The 19,617-nt window shown below is 36.4% G+C and overlaps 7 protein-coding genes across 7 annotated transcripts; 5 read left to right on the top strand and 2 right to left on the bottom strand.

The window, feature by feature from the left end:
• Window positions 1–203: 203 nt before the first annotated feature.
• C9374_000568 (uncharacterized protein) lies at window positions 204–2,180 on the top strand (the record flags this gene model as incomplete). Its single annotated transcript, XM_044695456.1, has 1 exon — window positions 204–2,180. The coding sequence occupies one exon, from the start codon at window positions 204–206 to the stop codon at window positions 2,178–2,180; it is 1,977 nt and encodes a 658-aa protein (XP_044552396.1).
• A 96-nt stretch (window positions 2,181–2,276) lies between these two features.
• Window positions 2,277–2,786, bottom strand: C9374_000567 (uncharacterized protein; the record flags this gene model as incomplete). The annotated part of the gene is made up of 1 exon (XM_044695445.1): window positions 2,277–2,786. The coding sequence occupies one exon, from the start codon at window positions 2,784–2,786 to the stop codon at window positions 2,277–2,279; it is 510 nt and encodes a 169-aa protein (XP_044552395.1).
• Window positions 2,787–2,972: 186 nt separating this feature from the next.
• On the top strand, window positions 2,973–6,912 carry C9374_000566 (uncharacterized protein; the record flags this gene model as incomplete). Its single annotated transcript, XM_044695434.1, has 8 exons — window positions 2,973–3,310; window positions 3,415–4,326; window positions 4,466–4,533; window positions 4,691–5,550; window positions 5,697–5,947; window positions 6,095–6,410; window positions 6,486–6,614; window positions 6,670–6,912. The coding sequence occupies 8 exons, from the start codon at window positions 2,973–2,975 to the stop codon at window positions 6,910–6,912; spliced, it is 3,117 nt and encodes a 1,038-aa protein (XP_044552394.1).
• An 88-nt stretch (window positions 6,913–7,000) lies between these two features.
• C9374_000565 (uncharacterized protein) lies at window positions 7,001–13,042 on the top strand (the record flags this gene model as incomplete). The annotated part of the gene is made up of 1 exon (XM_044695423.1): window positions 7,001–13,042. One exon carries the CDS (start codon window positions 7,001–7,003, stop codon window positions 13,040–13,042), a length of 6,042 nt encoding a protein of 2,013 aa, XP_044552393.1.
• Window positions 13,043–13,131: 89 nt separating this feature from the next.
• Window positions 13,132–13,973, bottom strand: C9374_000564 (uncharacterized protein; the record flags this gene model as incomplete). The annotated part of the gene is made up of 2 exons (XM_044695412.1): window positions 13,132–13,331; window positions 13,403–13,973. 2 exons carry the CDS (start codon window positions 13,971–13,973, stop codon window positions 13,132–13,134), a joined length of 771 nt encoding a protein of 256 aa, XP_044552392.1.
• Window positions 13,974–14,315: 342 nt separating this feature from the next.
• C9374_000563 (uncharacterized protein) lies at window positions 14,316–16,340 on the top strand (the record flags this gene model as incomplete). The annotated part of the gene is made up of 2 exons (XM_044695401.1): window positions 14,316–14,450; window positions 14,619–16,340. The coding sequence occupies 2 exons, from the start codon at window positions 14,316–14,318 to the stop codon at window positions 16,338–16,340; spliced, it is 1,857 nt and encodes a 618-aa protein (XP_044552391.1).
• A 312-nt stretch (window positions 16,341–16,652) lies between these two features.
• Window positions 16,653–19,406, top strand: C9374_000562 (uncharacterized protein; the record flags this gene model as incomplete). Its single annotated transcript, XM_044695390.1, has 1 exon — window positions 16,653–19,406. One exon carries the CDS (start codon window positions 16,653–16,655, stop codon window positions 19,404–19,406), a length of 2,754 nt encoding a protein of 917 aa, XP_044552390.1.
• Window positions 19,407–19,617: the final 211 nt, after the last annotated feature.

Below are 19,617 nucleotides of genomic sequence, written 5' to 3'. Positions count from 1 at the left end.
TAACGGACGAGAGTGGTTTCATAACAAACGAGCACCTGTCTTCATGAAACACTTCCTTACATGGTGCGAGCAACAAATAGTCATTGTCCAAACTACACACTCTATACTCGTTTGTCCTTGGAACTGTTTTTGCGAATTGCTAAAGGTCAAGCCATGGCAGTCCCAAAGAAGGCAAAGTCAACCGAAAACCGCCCTCATAAAAAATGCGATCTTCTTTCAATCGGTTGTTTTCAAGTAATAGCAGTTCGTCCTCTTCATCAGCCGCCACAGCAGCAGCCCTGAACAACAACATCAATTCTACAACTTCTCCAAATCATCATCACTCACAACAACAGGGAGGAGAGGTTGCTATCCATCATCATCATCACGATACCAATGGAGCCATCAACTCCTCCTCATCTCGGGTGCCAAAAACTGGGATTCATGTCGTTCCGCCACAACAACATCATCAAAACGATTCAGACCGATCATCTCCCACAACAATTATCGGAGATGTTGCTAAACCAATTTCTCAAACACAAGCAAAACAATTTTTTAAATATATGAAAAAGTTAAAAATAGACGGTGTGGAGCAACTGCTGAAAGAGAATATCAATTATCTCATGGTCCGAGATGTTGATGGAAGTACACCACTGATTAAAGCTGCTTCGAAAAACATGCTCAGTTTCGTTGAGTTGTTTTGTAGGATGAATAGAGACAACAAAGTAGGATTTTCTTGTTTAGACTTGACCAACAAAGAAAGATATACTGCCATCAACATTGCTGTAAAAAAACATAATACTAACATTGTCAGCTTGTTGTTACAATATGGTGTAAATATTTCAGACACTCCTAACAAAGATGGAAATTTACCCATTCACAGCGCTAGTAGACGTGGATTTACTGAAATAATTTCTATACTTGTAAAACATGATCCTAATCAATTGAATATCACCAATCCTTGTAATCAAAGAACTCCATTATTCATGGCAGCTCAACATGGGCATTTAGAAACAGTTGAATGGTTCCTAAACCAGCCTGGAATAGATCTCGCGATGAAAAGTAAAGACAACAAGAGACCAATTCACTCAGCCGCATCTCATGACAATGTAGAAGTTGTAAAATTACTGCTAGAAAAGGGTAAAGAATATATCAATATCCTGACAAGCTCTGATAACGAGAAAGATAAGCGATACACACCATTGCATTATTGTTGTAAGAAGGCAGCACTAACAACAGCTAAATATTTATTAGAACAAGGAGCATTATTGGACATTTTTATTAACAATGCAAAATTTAACTATTTTGGAAAAAAGACGCCGCTCTACCTGGCAATTCAAAGCAAACGAGAAGAAATTTTAAAGCTTTTTCTTTCATACTACAAAATCATTATGGAACTTTCCGAGAACCCTATTAGAGAAGATGCTCTTTTAAAATGCAACATGAGTAATGTTTTTAATCTAGATATCCAGAATATTGTCAGAACATATGATTATTATGTTCAACAGGATGCCATAAATGCCATAATACCTGATCCATCATCTGACTCTGGTGACAGTGACATGGATGACATGGAGAACAGCAATGACGCAAACACTGAAAACAAGGCTGTAAAAACAGTACTACGAGCGACAAAGGAAGTCATTTCGTTAGCTATTATGGAAGAAAATCAAGAATTGATTCATTTAGCTTTTTCTCTAGAACTTTTTGATTGTGTTAAAATGTATTTGGCAAGCTTCCCTCAACTGCTAAACTGTAAATCAACCTCAAACGGAAATACACTGATCAATAAGGCGGCACACATTGGTAATTTGGAAGTGATGAAATATTTAGTGTCTAAAGGAAGTAACATTTCGATACCCAATGATGTTGGAAATCGTCCAATTCACAGAGCTGCCTATTGTGGTCATACAGAGCTTGTAAAATATCTGGTAGAAGAATGTGGTGAATGTGTCGATGTTTTCCAACACTCCTCTCCAAAATCAAAGAGACTTGAAAATTCATTGCATTTAGCAGCAAGAAAAGGGTTTTTGGAATGTGTGAAGGTTTTACTGATGAATGGATCGGATATCACTCGAACCACAAAAAGTGAAAGTACAACAGGAAGAAGAGATGCCATACAATTGGCAAAGAGATACAATCAAATAGAAGTCTATGAATTTCTCAAAAAAGTTTATGAAAAGACTGCTCGGTCATGCTAAGTTTCTTCATGGTATGCAACTGTCCTAGAGTGATTAAAGAGAGGAAATTGTTGTTATTGATCATCTCAATTTTGACCATTGTTTCCAAAATTGAAACTAGTGCATACTTGTCTGTTTCAAGGCCTGGTGCTTCTGGATATCAAACCAAACTTTAAATAAATCTCGTGTTTCCAATCCAAACAAAGCATTTGCTCTCAAATATAAATAAGGGGATCCCGATAATTGAACAAAACAAGGATAAAATTCTGTTTCAAAGACAGGTTTACATGGATCATTTTCATATGAACTTGGCATACTAAGAGCTTCACTTGGTGTTTGACCATCCTTCTTTTCCGACAGACAGTTCTTGTATTTGCCTAATTGAGTTCCGCAAGGTGTATGAGGAGCGTGCAGAGAGCAATAGGAACATTGATAAGGATCTTCTTTAGCAATTAAATCATGTGGAGTAAATAATGAATATGTTTTTCCTTCAATTTCAAATTTGTTTGCAAGTACTTGTGGTTTAAATTGAGCGAGTGCTTTCAGTGCGGAACGTCTTCGGTGTTCTTGTTCTTTTTTCGCTGCTTGTGTGGCACGTTGATTGGATGATGATGTTGCTTCAGACATTTTTTTTGATTGAATGAAACGTCCATGAGTGTGGACGCTTTTGGTAGCCAGATAACTCGTGCCAACGGTGACAATAATGATCCTATTACAGGATGAAACAAGATGAAATGATAGGATCCTTGATAGGTGTCTCCACATGTGGAGAACGAGTTGAACAAAGAGTTGTGTTAGTTTCTCTTCCAAAAAATGAAGTCCAACCTCGTGTCCAAAATCCTTGTGGGTGAGAGCTCTTCTCCGACCAAGAGAACTCTCATTCCATTCAATGACAATGAACAATTGAAAACAAGTAACAATAACAACAAATTACAGTCACCATCAACCCATGCAGCAACATCCTCTCCATTCAGTAGTCGAAGTAGCAGCAGTATGACTATTTCCGATTCGGTTGATGATTCATTGAATAATCATAATACGTTGAATTCTTCTCTCTCCGAGGATGATATTTTAGAAACAGTTGAAAAGAGTGAAGAACAAAATTATGTATTTGAAATTAATGATTATTCCAAGTTGACACCATGGGAAAAGTATGTTTCATATTTGTTCATTCGATCAATATTAATATTATTACACACTGATTTCGACGATTGTTTTGATGAAAAAATAATTTCTAAATATAATATTATGATAGATTTGTAGATCAAATGGAAAGCTGTATTGTGACATGGTGCACCAATACTCAACATGTAAAACATTCTCCGGGACATGGTCATCATCACTCTGATTTTTCACATCATTCTCAATTGTTGGTCTATGGAGGAACTAAATATAGACTCACTTATTACAATTTCAAAAATAATAACAACAAGAATACTACCTTGAATCATTCTCAAACATTAGAATCTCCTCTTCAACATTCTGGTGGCTATTCCGATACTAATTTCTTATTGGAACATCCAAATGATTTTCCTCATCGATCTCATCATTTGACACGTTGGTTTGGAGTTCAAGAATTTCTCATTCTTTCATTATATATTGAAAAAAGAAATGATCATTCTCCACAAAAACCTCTTTCAAAACAAGTGATTACCACTTTATTGAGTGCCATTTCCATTGCTCTTTCAAATACTCATTTAAACATTCCATATTTTGTATTATGTGATGGAGTTCATGATTATATTGGAAGATTTGATTCTTGTTCACAAATAACAAGATTTAAAAGTGAATCTTTGAGAAAACAATTAGAACAAAACAAATATCTTTCATCTCGATATACAAAATTAAGTGGAATTATTGAACTCTTTTGTTTTAATATTGGAAAACATGTAAAAATTTGTAATGAAATACAAATCAAAGCAAGATATAATTACATTCTAGAATCATTTAATTCACAACAATGGAATTACGTGAAGAATGATTTTTCAATGAAAGAATCTAGAATTGGATCTTTGGATATTCCTTTAGGTTGTAAATATGATCCTATTCATTCCATAACAATGGCATGTTTATTTCCAAATGTTCATCATCATTCACATCATGATATTGATGAATTAGATATTACTTCCTCTTCATCATGGGAAGTGAGAATGAATGTTGCAAAAAGGTAAGAGAAAGAATTAGATTCCATTATTTTTAACATTCGACTGGTTTGTTGTTGTTTTGTGTTTTGAAAATGATTTTGATCACACGCGTGCGCATAATATGGAATCATCATTCACAATGGTGGGAACTCAACATGACAGACCAGAACTCGAACACACAGATGGTTTGCATCGACTCTTGTTTGATATTTATTTACCTTTCAAATCTGGTAGGTGGATTGCAATGATGTTTTCATGAACCTTTTTAACCTTTCAATATGAATCATTTGTGAAACCACCTACTACGATGAATATATATATATATATATACTATGAATATATATACTATGAATATATGAACAAATACACACACACAATATAATCCAGAGAATAACAATTATATCAACACCTCAACCCAAGACAATACGAATTACATTCATGAAGCCATTATCGATATTTTTGATGTCCATAATGATTTTTCTTCTGGCTCACAATTCATGAAACAATGTCAATTAATTCCAAAAAGTGAAATCTCCTCTTACATTCCCAAATCATGTCATCCTTCGAGTTTATTGAGAAGATTTTGTGACCATTTACCCAAAATGAAGAACATGACAGATATTTCTATTCTATGGAAGAATTTCATTCGAATTTTATTCAAATTCTGGGAAGAAGCAAATATTCAAGATATTTCAGTGTTGGCACAAATTACTCCAGATCAAACATTTATTCCATTCACCAAGGATGATGTGAGTTGGTCTCAATGTTGTTTATTAGAACAAAAAATTGACATGTTGAATGTGTGTTGTAAACGTGAATGTGAAAAAGCACGAGAGAAATTTCAACGAAAAGAATTGAAACGAAAACATTTGAAAGAAGAATGGAAAGATTCTGGATTGGATATTTCTTCTTCGGATGAAGAGGATGATGAATATTTTGATGTTCAGAGTGAGGATGACATGATGAATGTTAATACGACCACCACGACCACCACGACCACCACCACGACCAACACCACCACCACCACAAGTATTCATTCATCAGAGATGGCTTCTCATCATCCACTCATTCAACAAACACTCGAAATGAATGGTCGAAAAATTAACATTCCCATCACTCAACACATTCCAACCAAAACAGAGGATGTTATTGAGGAGGAACAACAGTTACTTTCGAATATGGAATCTTCTCAGCAACGTGCAAGATATCAATGTGAAAGTTTATTATCAGATATGCAAGCATTTAAGGTAAGTATTATTTAATGATGTGGAGTCATTTGCAAATGAATTGTATGATTATTGTAAAATTATTGTTGTTGTTCAATATTCATTATGGTTCAATATTCATTATGGTTCAATATTCATTATGGTTCAATGTTCGTTCTGAAACAAAGTATGTCAATCCAAGTGCTGATTTTTCAGATTTTCTGCTTTGGTATTCTCCAAAAGATGTCATTGATAGCAGCAGTAGTAGTCTCAGTTCAAGAATGAGTTCTCAATCCAATGAAAATATTTGGAAACAATTTTGGGATGAGGCACAACCCAAGCCAATCTCAAAACAAAAATCATTATTTGATCACAAATTACATGCAGAGAAAGTCATTCACTATTTAGACACCGTAGAAATGACCAATGTCATGGATGAGTAAGTTTGTGTTTCCTATATGTTTGCGTGTGTGTGTGAAGGAATGAGATTCAATTTTCATTCATCAATTTTTTCAATGATGATGATTGTGCTATCATAATCTTTTTTTCAATGATTATTGGTGCCATACTATATCATACCAACTAGATTAATGATATGTTCTCTTGTTGCAACTTATTATTCATTGAGAGAGTGGTGGATGGATATTGTACAAGGTCAAACCAACTCCATTAGGAGTGAGAATGAGAATACACAATTGATTGCAATGGAAACACATTCCATATTAGAATCTACCACACCTGTGATCACAAAAATTGAAGAACGATTTGCATTCATACGAGAAGTGTTGAAAAAACTCTCCAAAGAATCCATTCTTCAACAAACAGATTTGTTAGAAGTACTCACAGAAAAATTACAAGAATTGGAGAAATCCATCTCGATCGTTATTTCTGTCTTGTCAAAGGTTGGTGAAAATTTTGAACTTGTAATCCATCATTCACTTATCATTTATAATGAAATTTCTATATATACATGATAGTTTGATCATGACAAACGATGGCTAGAACATCCATTGCTCCAATGCATGGAATTGTTAATATTCAATGAGAATTTTTCTTTAACTACTTCCAAGGATGAGAATACAACTATTCATCAACTACTGTGCAAGGTAGGTACCAACTGTCCGTTTTGCCAGTTTCATATCATGTACCAACATTTTGAAGAAATGTACTGAAAAAGAAGACAACAACAGTGAAGAGGACAATCATCAATTGAACACTGAGCTGCTTGTTTCGAAACGAGCAGTGATGATTCATGCAACAGAACATGCCAGAGAATTCATTTTGAGATGTAATGCTCTAAGACCTTATCTCAACTCGGATGCTACTCCTCAACTCTTATATGCTCTCATATCGAGAGATGAAATTCGTGTTTCTACTGCCTTAACGGAAAAGGTACCGTGGTAGTGTTTCGTTACTTTTCAAAAAAAAATTTTTCGATTGCCCCTCACTGTCCCTTAAAGCCTCCTCTCTCTCGTTGTACTAACACTAGAAAATGGCAGAGAAAGAGTTGGATCCAAGACTCTTGGAAATTATGAAAGAAACGGGAACCAAATTGTCGGGAGATGATTTGAGCGCCCTTAAAACCGTAAGCGTAAAGGAGCTTATTAAATTGTGGGAGGCTCTAGCTGTTGATCAGCAAGAGCCTACAGCTGCAAAAGGAGGCATCAAATCCGCTCCTAAACGTTCAAAGAAAGAAATATTCGAGGAATGGACAAAAGGAGTGGTAGAGCAGTATAAAAAGGAAGCAGAAAAGAGACTTGCATCCTCATCTCAAGGATCTCATGTACCCAAACCAAAAGTGATGAGTGATCACGAATATAACAAGTCAATCAAAGAAGTAAGAAGTAATTTGAAAAAAAGAATTGCGCTTTATGAACAGATGGTTTCCGCAAAAGAAGCTAATGATGAACATGCTATTCGAGAACTTTCTTCTCTCCATAGAACAGGAATGAAGAATGATCTAAAACTCAGAAACACTTCATACTACGAAACAATTCTTAAAAAGACATCAAATCAAGCCTTAAAACTTGTGAGACCCTTGGTTGCTCCTCAACTAGTTACAGTTAACGAAGCAAAAAATCAACCGTTAGTTCTTGCCTCTAAACAGCTTGCAGCCAATGGAGACGTGTTGCTATTTCTTGAAATTGCTAGTGATGACACAATCCGAGATTTAGTTGTTGAGGCTGTTCCAAATCAGAACGAATTATCATGTTCAGTTCTTTCAGCCCCTCAAATTGATAAAATTGGTCCAGAAGATTTAGAAGCTGCAGTGTTGAAGGTTGATTCTAAAGATGTAATTACTGTAGGTGGAGGATGTCAAATGAAACTTCAGGTACATTATACAGATGAAGAAACCGGACAAAGAAAGACACAAATTCTTTCTCCCATTCAGCTTGGTATTGTTGACATTATTGAACAAGAAACCAAAGACACTACTGAATTTGAAAATTTGTGGTTCAAGACGGGACAAAAAAACGAAACCAAAGAAACCGTCGTTTTTGACTCTCCTCTTCAAGAAGCAATTGATTCATTTGTAGAAGGATCTGGTATGATTCCAATATCTGAGGCACAACAAGAAATATCTACAACAGCTGTAAAACATACTATGCAATTTTTTGCAAAGAAAGATGAAAAACCTATTTTAACTAAGGTGATATTTACTACTAAATCAAATGGAACAGAAGCCGTTGTTCAAACACGTACAGAACTTGAGAATGTCAGGACAGAGGCTGTTAAAAACCTCAAATCCTTTTGGGAGAATATGAAGCAAAATAAGGAAGAGATTGTTAGGGGTGTTGGTAGAAAAATTAAATTTGAAAAAGAGGAAAAAGTGAAAGAGGAACACCTTAAAGCTCAGGAAAGATTGAGGAAGGAAAAGGAAGAGGAAGAGGCAAAGCGAAAACAGGAGGAAGAAGAAATGGAAAGAATGCTCAAAGAACAGGAAGAAGAAGAAAGACTGGCTAAAGAGGAAGAGGAAAAACGTAGATTTGAGGAACAAGAACGAATAAGACTTGAGGAAGAACGAATTCGACATGAAGAAATGCTAAGAATCATGGAAGCAGAGCGCATCAAAAAAGAGCAAGAGGAGCTTGAAAAACTCAGAAGGGAAGAAGAAGAGAAAGTAAGACTGGAACAAAAGAAACGTGAAGAGGAGGAAAGGAGAAGAAAAGAAGAGGAAGAGAAACGCAGAATTGAAGAAGAAGAAAAACGGCGACGAGAAGAGGAAGAAATGGAAAGAATGCTCAAAGAACAGGAAGAAGAAGAAAGACGTGCTGAGGAAGAAAAACGTAGATTTGAAGAAGAACAGAGGCTAAAACGAGAGGAAGAGGAGAGAATTAGAAAAGAGCAAGCACGGTTGGAATTGGAACGAAAAGAAGCTGAAGAGAGAAGGAAAAGAGAGCAAGAAGAGAAGGAAAGGCAAGAATTATTGAAGCAACAAGTCGAAAACCACAGAAAAGCAAGAATTCAATCTCTACAAGCCAACATGCAGAATTTTTGGAACAAATTTGGTCAACCACTAAAGACCAAGGAATTTTCAGGAGCAGGTTCCTTCGTTGTCAAATTACACACCCTTCCTTCTCATCAAGTAATTGAGGTTCAAATATCTCCACCACAGGAACCAAATACGTGCTACAAGAATGTAAAACTTGAAATCGATCCCATCATTATAGGTCTCGTCAAGGAGCCGTATCAGGTTATGATCGATGAACTCTTCCCCTACAATAGTGCTAGCTCTGTTGCCCTGGCCTTAAAGAGAAATGAAGATTTCCCTGTTGGACAATTGGGAGAGCTAAAGATCATGTTCGACTCGGCAACATTTGAGCCATCAAACGATGAGATCGTTGGAGAACTCCAACCATACGAAGTTTCGATGGATAATATTGAATTCAAAATCGGGGACCTAAATCTTACTCAAACAGAACCAAGTTTCGAAGATTTCAAAACATTATGGGATAGTGGTATCTTTAGTGAATATGGAATGGATACTATTGTTTCCGGAGAGCATGAAAATCCTGTTGATTTAGTTAAAGCATTTTGTGTGTCGCATGATCTTGCACCAGTTGTTCATGTAAAGGAAGGTGTTGACGAAGGTACATGCTTCTTCGGTTCTTCATATGAATTTCCGTCAGGCGATGCAGCACTGGTTCTTGGAAAATCGAACAAGTTCGATAATGGTATTGTAAAACTCAAGGTTCAAGTGAAGTCATCAGAAAAGAAAATCACAGAAAAGTTCCTTAAATCTTTTTGCTCCGTGTACAAGGAACACATCAAACCTGTACAAATGTTTGAAAACAAGACAGGTCATGAAGCAGCACAAGAAAAATTGGGAGTACCTACAGCCATCCAGAAACGTGTATTGATTTCCAAACCATCTAATCCACTGATCAAAGTAGACGTGTCTAAGCGTGTGTATTCTGATAAGAAAGTGATGCTGGAATATCATATAGCGAACAATGCTTATTCGCCCATTGAAAATGTTGACATTTTGATGAGCGGAATAGGTTATGAATCGGGTGGCGGTGAAGGTGATAGAATTGAACCAAGTGAAGAAGCGATTGTGTGCAAGTTTGTATCTACAGATGTTGGTGAAGGATGTATTACACCTTGTTTGTCCTACTCCGTGTCTGGTCATCCTGAAAAGCATGAATTGTTTAACGTGATGTTCGGATTGAAAGATGAATTAATTCCAGTGTATCCAACTTCAGATTTCTTTGAAGTGGAGTGGCAACAAAGTCCAACTTTCGATGTGCTTGATGTTGCTGAGTTAATGTCAACAGAAATAAGCCAAGTGAGCGAATGTGTGAATGACGCGTTTGGAGCGTCCAAAGCTCTCAACCAACATGAGGTTGAAGAATCATCTTCAGATACTTTAAACTACATGTTCACTTTACCATCAGGAGAAGACTTATTTGTTCAAGTTGTTTTGGACCCATCTCCAAAATCCATCAAATATTCTCTCAAGTATAAGGGTGACGGCCCAAATTTAAAAGCTTATGTCCAATCATTGGCTGCCTTTTTGCGTTATGAGGTTCAAAAAAGAAATGTCATTCTCGAAGGGGAACAATCACCTCAAATTCCAGAAGCAGATAATGACCAACCTCCCATTGAAGACTCCGAATTGCCTGAATTACCTGCTGAGGAAGACAAACCTCCTGAACTTCCAGTAGAAGAAGAAGACCACACCAAAGAACCTCTAATTGATGAAGAACCTGAAATTCCAGATGTTGAAGAACCTCCAATTGATGAAGAACCTGAATTACCCGCAGACGAAACCCCTCCTGAAATACTAGACGAAGAAGAGCCTCCTGAAATTCCTTCCGAATACGAAGATACCACACATGAAGAACCACCTGAACTACCAACAGAGGAAGAGCCTGAACTTCCACCAGAAGACGAAGAACTTCAGGAGCCTGAATTACCACAAGAGGAAAATGTGCAAGAGGATACAGAACCTCCATTTGTGGATGATGAAGAGCCTCCTGTTCAAGAAGAAGATGTGCCAGAACTCCCACCAACAGAAGAGACTGAAAAAGTTGTACACATCGAACAACAACAACAAACACCGATTGAACAAACTAAGCAGCCTGAGCAACAGCCATCTGTTGGAGATGAGGCGCCTCCAAAAAAGCCTGAAGTTTCAGAAGAAGAAACATTTGCAGAAGAAGAAAAGGTGCTTAAACAAAATCAAGTGGATGTTTCCAAACTTGCTAACACAACATGGTTAAAACCACGATTCGCTGTTCACCAAAACGGAAGTCCAAACGATAAGAAGATTTGGGAAATTGACTTCTTCGCATCCACCTTCAAGTTATTCGAAAAGAAGGGAGGAAAACTTAAAAGTACATATCAAGCCAAAGATTTATATTCCCTGGAGAGACATTTTACTGACTCTAGAAGATCTGTTTTGAGATTCTTTGGAGACAAGTCACATCATGATCTCGTATTTGAATCAAACTATCACAGAGAACGATTTTTTGAATGCGCCTCATGTATGAGAAAGAATTTATTTGTTTGGTGCCCTTTCGTTTGTGCTCCTGGGCAAGTTAAAGTCATTTCTGACCTCAAAGGATCATTCAGCTGTGTTGAGAATGGCCAAATCAAGAAGTACCATGGTGAGTGCAAGGTAAACGCATATGCAAAAGCTTTTGAACCCATCCAAGTGTTCTGTATGACTTGGAATATGGGTGGAAAGAAAGCTCCCAAAGATCCGCAAGAGCTTCAAGACATTCTAGTCCCTGGCAAATATGATTTGTATGCCATTGCCACCCAAGAATCAGGATTCCCTAAGGACGTAAACAAATTTAAGGCGTACGTCGAAAATTGTCTTGGAGACAAGTACATTGTTTTGACGTGCATTACAATGTGGGAAATTCAATTAGTTGTGCTTACAAAGAAGTCGCACTTTTTAAAGATTTCGAATATTCAAGGCGTTCAAAAAGCAACAGGTTTTGTAAAAGTTGCCGGTAATAAGGGTGGTGTTGGAATTTCATTGTGCTTTAACGATACACCCATGCTTTTTATTTCATCTCATTTGGCTGCTAACCATGGAGAAGGAACAGATGATAAGGAATATCTTAATCTTAGAAATCAAAATGCTCAAGAGATTATTGATGCAATGTGTATTGGTAACCCAACCATGGACATTAGTGGACAGTTTGATTATATTTTTGTTATGGGAGATACCAATTATAGAGTTGAAATGCCTTTTGATGAAGGAGTTGCTTTGGCAAGAAACAAAAAGTATGATCAATTAGTCGCCAAGGATCAACTAAAAGCACAGCAAAAACTTGGAAAAGTATTTTATGGCTTTAAAGAAAATCCAATTACATTCCCACCTTCTTACAAGTACAAACCTGGAACATTAGAATTTGATAATAAGAAAAAGCGAACACCATCTTATACTGACAGAATTCTTTACAAGACATTCCCTGCTTGCAAGATTCTAAGTGAAAAGTACACTGTCAAGTTCCCAGAATGCAAACACCCATCCGATCATCTTCCAGTCCAATGCGTCTTCACTGTTCCTACTCACAGACCATTTGTGTCCGTGTTCACATCTGAGACCCAATATTCTTGCCAAATTATCTTTGAAGAAATTGTTTGTAAATTGGCTGTTAGAGAGGAAATTGTCAATCCTACTGTAACATTTTATGCCTCTTGGTTGGACTCGAATGAAAAGGGCGAATATCCAATGACTTCCAAGATTGCAAACACAAAGACACCACTATGGGCGAAGGAGCAAATACCAATTCTTGTTCCAGCAACCTCTAATGTTGAATATTTACGTTTGAAACACCTTACCTTAACCATCAGAACAGGCAAGCCAGAAATCAGCCGTGGAATTGAAAATCTTATTGGAACTGTAATTTTGCCTCTTCAAAATGCTGTTGCAAAGAGCCCAGAAAAAAATCCATTCAAGGCCCCTATTCATGCACAAGGTGGGTTGGCTGCTGGCATCATGGAAGGTTGCTACAGAATTGTATATAAAAAGGAAGATGTGGGCAAGAAACTCATGAATGTGGATACAGAATAAAATTGTACAAGTCGGATGTTGAGGAATTTTTGATTAAGGACCAACAAGACGAGATTTAATATTGTCCATGATACAACACATTGTCACATTTAAATGTTTTTCCAATTGGGATCAAACTTGGTTTCGCTCACGTCATTGTGAAGATTGATGGCTCTGGCATACTCACGCGCACCTTCTTCATCGTTTGGATGTTGGTCATAGGTTTGGACCTTTCCATAGGTTTTGAGATCATTAATAATCTTTGCATGAGAATGCCAACGAGGGTATTGAAAAACTTTGTGGTGTTTGACTGTATGTTTTTTTTGCAAATACCAATGATCATGTTCCATGAATCCAACACATGATAATATTACAACTTACATGGTGGTAATACCATATGCAAATGCAAATGTTTCACACTCACTGGATAATTGTAACCAGCAATGACATGTTGCTCAATATTAAAATTCTCTCCAAATCTTGACAAGTCTCTCTTTTTAAATTCCTCAACACCTGCTTGAAATAATGCTTCCAACATTGGAATATGTTCTTGTGTTAAACAAGTAACATCATCATACACATCAATTGGAATAATATCAATGTGATCATTATGAACAGATACTCCAAATTTATCATTAAACAAACACAATGAATCATTTCTAAATAGAATTGGAGTATCCTTATTCTTTCCAGTAATAATATCCAAAAATACATTGTCAGGCAATTGTGAAACATCGTGAGGTGTTAATGGAAATGAACAACCAGTACAAAAATCTACATTGACAGAATTTGGTTTTGTACAGGCAGGACAAATTTTCCCGTATTGATGTTTGTTTGAAAATTCAGAAATGGTCCCACGTTGTGATCTCTCCTTTTCAATGACTTGTAAATCTTCGGGAGTGAAATCTTTCCAATGGGCTTTGTTGAATCGGAAGGTAGGTTGACTGGACATGTTGTGATGAGTAGTAGTAGTAGTAGCAGTGGTAGTAGTATGGTTGAAATGATGTCGTTTTATGATCGAGAGGAAAACACGGTGGTGAAACAAGAATAGCTGATTTGCTTGTTGTTGTTTTTTTGATATTTTTTTGAACATGATGGAGTTCATCATCATCACGATTCGTTTTGGAATTTGTAATCGAGTTCCTCTAGTGTTAACATATGCACCGGTGATCGAAGTTTCCATTCAACTAAATGTCCTTGAGCTTTGCCAAAAGCCAACTTGGCATCCCATCCATTGCATAGGATCACAACAATGATTGGTTCAAGAGTCAATCACAAGAATAACAAAAAAAAAATGAGTCACGTTAAAAATCCTTCTCCTGCTGCTTCTTCGGCATTACAAGAAAATCATCATGATGATGCATCACCATACTCGGTGGGTGATATCATTTGGTTAAAAGTACCAGGATGTCCCTATTGGCCTTCTAAGGTATGTTATTCAAATATTTTTCACCACATGACATCCTTCAACTCTTCCTCGCTTATGTGTGTGCGTGTGTTGTATATTGGATATATTCAAAAAAAATTCACAACAACAACAACCATCTCCGATTTCAACTTGTTGTTGTTCTCGAATATATATAATTCTCATATTTAGATTCTCAATTCCAATGACAAGTCCATTCCATCGACCGTCTTACAAGCAAGAGAATCTTCTCATCACATTCTTGTAGAATTCTTCAATGCAGAAGAAGGTGAAGAATATTATTGGATCGATTTATCAAAAGAGAATAATCATAAATTATTCTCATCAGATCCATACATGTTAGATTCCAATCCAAGTGCATTAAAACATCCCTTATTAAAGAAGGCTATTAAAATGGCTAAAGAACAGTGTGGTATTGCAGTAGTGACATCTCAAAAGAAGTCTTCTAAAAAGAGAAAGGATGATGCAAGTGATGAAAAGAGAAAGGATGATGTAAGTGATAAAAAGAGAAAGGATGATGCAAGTGATGAAAAGAGAAAGGATAATGCAAGTGATAAAAAGAGAAAGGATGATGCAAGTGATGAAAATGTTGAAGAAGAGAAATCTAATGAAATGATGACACAACCTCAAAAAAAGACAAAACATTCTCCAGTGGATAAAGTAGTATTAACTGATGATGAATTATCAAATATTCAAATAGAATTGGATCAGGCCATTTCAAATCAAGATTTAAATTCTATCAAGGAATATATCAAATTTATTCATGACAAGTGTACGGACATTACTGTTGAACAATTGAAAAAAGTTAAAATTGGTAAATCAGTGGCTAGTTTAAGAAAAAGTGAAGATCAACAAGTAGCAAGTATGGCTAAAGAATTGGTGAAACAATGGACGAATAAGGTAAATGTGGAATCGAATACTTCAAGTAATATTACTGTACCAAGTACTACAGTCTCTCAGAAGAAGAGTCAGTCTGCAACGAGTAGTACTACTACGAATTCAATGAGTTCAACCTCAGCACTGACCAAATCTGCAAAAAAACCCAATACCTCTAATATCACCACGAATACCATGAATACCAGTGCCACCACTACGAATACCACAATGAAAACCAATCCCACTACCACAACTACCAATACCAATACCAACACCAACACCACCACGAATACCCCTTCCAACAAACCTGTCAAATCCTTAATCACGACAACAACCCCTCAAAAACCACCAGTCAAACCTCTCTCCAAATCGACTAGTATGAGTAGTAATTTATCATCAAACTCTAGTAATTTATCATCAAACTCTAGTAGTAATTTATCATCAAACTCACACTCAATCAAATCACCACCAACCACTCCTGTACCCACAATGGATTTGAGTTCAATTCCTCAAGTTGCAGATGAATCTAGAAATAGATGGAGAACCAAGATTGCCCAAGGTCTTTCTCTCGTTAAAGATGCTACTGAGAGTAAGGTCATTGAATTGTGTGTTGAAATTGAAAATGCAGTATTCAATTACTTTAAATCCAATCCTCAAATTCATAACCATACCTATGATGATCAATGTAGAACATTGGGTAGAAATTTGTGTGATTCCAAGAATGAAGACTTTAGATCCAATGTGTATCATGGTGTGATTGTAATGGATGCACTTCCAACCATGAAAGTACAAGAAATGGCATCAAAGGAGAAACAAAAAGAACGTCAAATTTTGCAAGAAAGAAAACAACATCAAGATATGGTTGCGAAACCAGCAGAAGTGGAATCAAGCATGTTTAGATGTGGTAAATGCAAACAAACCAAATGTACTTATTTTGAAATGCAAACAAGATCAGCGGACGAACCAATGACTGCTTTTATTACATGTCTCAATTGTGGAAATAAGTGGAAACAGTAAAGTATGGTCAAATTTTTGTTTATAGGATTGTGAACGAACACAGAATGTTCATTCTTTTTCCTTGCCGTTGTTGTTTCGAGAATATGGCCCTCACCAAATTGCTGTGAACTACCAGCAGGTCAAGTACAAGGTGACATACCTTGGGGACAACCTTAGAGAATTCTGACATTGCATCAATTTGGTGTGAACCACCGAAGGCTGGGACTGTTTCGGCCAAAAAGAGTCTCTTATTTGCAGATGTGCTTGTGAGAAATCGTTGGTGTTGGAATTTTTTGAATCAAACGTCAAAGAATTCAAATCACGTTAAAAAAAATGTTGCAACCAAGTGTGTCAGCCGATCAGTCAGATCTCGATCGTGCTGCAGATAAGCTTCTCACCTTTGTAAAGAAAGCTTCAGATACACCTAATACAAGTGAATATGAAGTGTTGGAACAAGAAATACGAGACCCCAAATTTGATCATCCGCTAAAAGATGATTTTCTTGACATTGCTCATCAAATGCGCACAGTTAGAGATTTAGAAGATGTGAGTCAAGACATTGTCAGATCTTTGAACAATATAAGGAGCTATCTGAATAGCGCATTGGAAAATCACAATACTTTAAATAACGTCCATCAACACCCATGTATGAAACTCAGTATCGATTGGGACAATGGAGAAAATTTGTCACAAAACTCAACGAACGGTATCGTTGGTGATCCTATTACAACTCTGAAGAAGTTGATCATTGTCCTTGACAACAATTTAAAAGAGTTGGTTGGCAACAAAGAAGAATCACAGGAAAGGGAAGAAGACGAGAATGTTGAATTTGCAGCATTTAAAGATCGCATTATTGAATGTCTTGGAAACATAGTGGATGGAATAGATTCCGAAACAAACCTTTCTGATATGGACCCCGTTTTTGATGTCCTATTTGAAACCATTTCAAAAAATTTCCTCTTTCTTAAGAATGTATATTTTTCACGGTTTCAACAAATGAAAAAGGAAGCAGTATGGCTTAAGAAAATAATAGAACTTGTTCATAATTACCCTTGCATGCAAAATCGAATGGCAGAAATAACCAAACAAAAACGATCCATTGAAAGATCCATCAAAATACTTAGTTTTTCTATTGATCTTGCAAACGAAGATTTGGAAGAAGAAGCCAATTCCGATTCTCTGAAACAAGAAATTTCAGAATATCAAAGAAAGATTCATGAAAAACGAGAAGAACTTTGTTCTATTATACATGAATCCAATGAGATTCGACAGAAAATTTGGATATTGCATCAACATGGATTTTCAGATGTTAAACTTTCCAAAGATGATCATGAAGTCATATTATCAATGTTTAGAATTCCTGAATTGTCTCCTGTGATGTTTCAAAGGCTTGCTATGTTTAGCGGCAGTCATAAAGTATTTATGGGTATTGAGAAGCAGACCAAAAAACAGTACGTCATCAAGAAATATCACGTGGATGAACAGACACAATTGGACAATTTGAAAAAGGAGATCAAGATTCTCCAAAAGGTCAAGCATAGAAATATCGTTGCACTCGAAGGTTATTACATGAAGAAAGATCATGTACTTAATCTCAATACCATACATGTGGTCATGCCATTTTATAATGGAGGAGATTTGAAGAATTATATTCAATCTCAACGTGGAACTGGCATTCCCATGGATATCATTTTCTGGGAGAGGATATGGAGACAACTATTGACTGCCATTCAGCATATCCATGCTAACAATGTGATTCATTGTGACATTACACCAGAAAATATATTTATTGAAAGAGAAGAAGAAGTTGTGAGAGTAATATTGGGAGATTTTGATGAGAGCTGTGACAGTTTAAGTGGAAGAAGTTTACCCAAACAAGTAACAGCATCTTTTAAATCAGACATGTACGCATTTGGACAGACCATCAAGGATGTAATGACCTCTCAGGAATTGAGTGAATTAAGCTCTCTGCAACAGCTAGTGAATCAATGTTTAAGTGAAGATGCATCTCAAAGACCAACAGCATCTCAAGCATTGGCTCATGAATTTTTCGTTATCGCTGTTCTCCAAAAAGAAGAAGAACTCCAAACCAAGTTAAAACAAATTGAAATGAATGAAAGAACGTTGGAACGAAAAAGACAAGATATCGATTCCAAAGCAAGGAATGTTCAACTAGACATGTCTTATTTGCAGATACAATGGACTCGTTTTGAGGAACAACAAAATCAACATGCTTTTGAATTGGAATTTAAGAGGCAACTCAACCTACAAAAAGAAAAATATTTGAAACAATTGGAAGAAAAATTGCAAAAGGAAGCCCAATCACAGCTCACTCTCAGATTACCTGAATATTGGAACAACAGAGCTTTGGGTGCAAATTTCAGTCAAACCCAACTTGTTGATGTTACGAATACCATGAAACAAATTATCCAAGAATTACTCGACCTTACTTGTGAAACAACTACATTAGGAGGAGATCAACAACATACTCGTTTGGTAGTGAGTCAAGTTTTTAGAGTTGAAAATGCTCTACTATTCTCGTTATACAACTTTAGAAAACAACAAATTCTCTCTTATAACGATGCTCCAAAATCAATAGTGGTAAAGACCATGGATAATATTCCATCGGCCACCTATGAAAGTGCATACACATGGATCCAACAATGTGGTCTTGACCGCACATGCAATGAAGTCTATTTGTGGCATGGTACTACACCTGAAACTCTGAATACCATTGTGGAGTATGGTTTTGATGAGAGAGTGAGCAATTTGAGTGGACCATTCGGAGCTGGAATTTATTTTGCAGAAAACTCAAGTAAGAGTGACGATTCCACCACGAATGAATTTCCCATGTTGCTGAGTCGAGTTGTTTTGGGAAGACAAATCTTTGAGGCAGAATCGAAGGGACAAAGCCTAAAAGATCACAGAAGACCTCCATTAATTCCAAACATACAACATGGAAAAGAAAGAGTATTCGATAGCGTACATGGAAAATCTAATGCATCCTCGAGTGCATATAATGAATATATTGTCTATGATAAGAATCAATGTTATCCAGAGTTTCTCATTAAATATCAAAGACAATAAAGTTCAATGCTTTTTTGCACCATATGGGAATTGAGTTTTTAAGGTAGTGGTGGTGGAGGAGGAAGTGGTGGAGTGTTTGATTAGCGAGTAAGTACCAATGATTGTTCCATCCACCACCTCATGATAGAGGTTTTTCCATTGTTCCATCCACCACCTCATGATAGAGGTTTTTCCATAAATATCCATTCGAATTGACCTATTGAATGTGATC

Source organism: Naegleria lovaniensis (genome assembly GCF_003324165.1).
Source record: "Naegleria lovaniensis strain ATCC 30569 chromosome Unknown tig010, whole genome shotgun sequence".
NCBI classification, from domain to species: domain Eukaryota; phylum Heterolobosea; class Eutetramitea; order Acrasida; family Naegleriidae; genus Naegleria; species Naegleria lovaniensis.
Note: the sequence above shows the minus strand (reverse complement) of the source record. Positions and strands in the feature narration are given on the sequence as shown.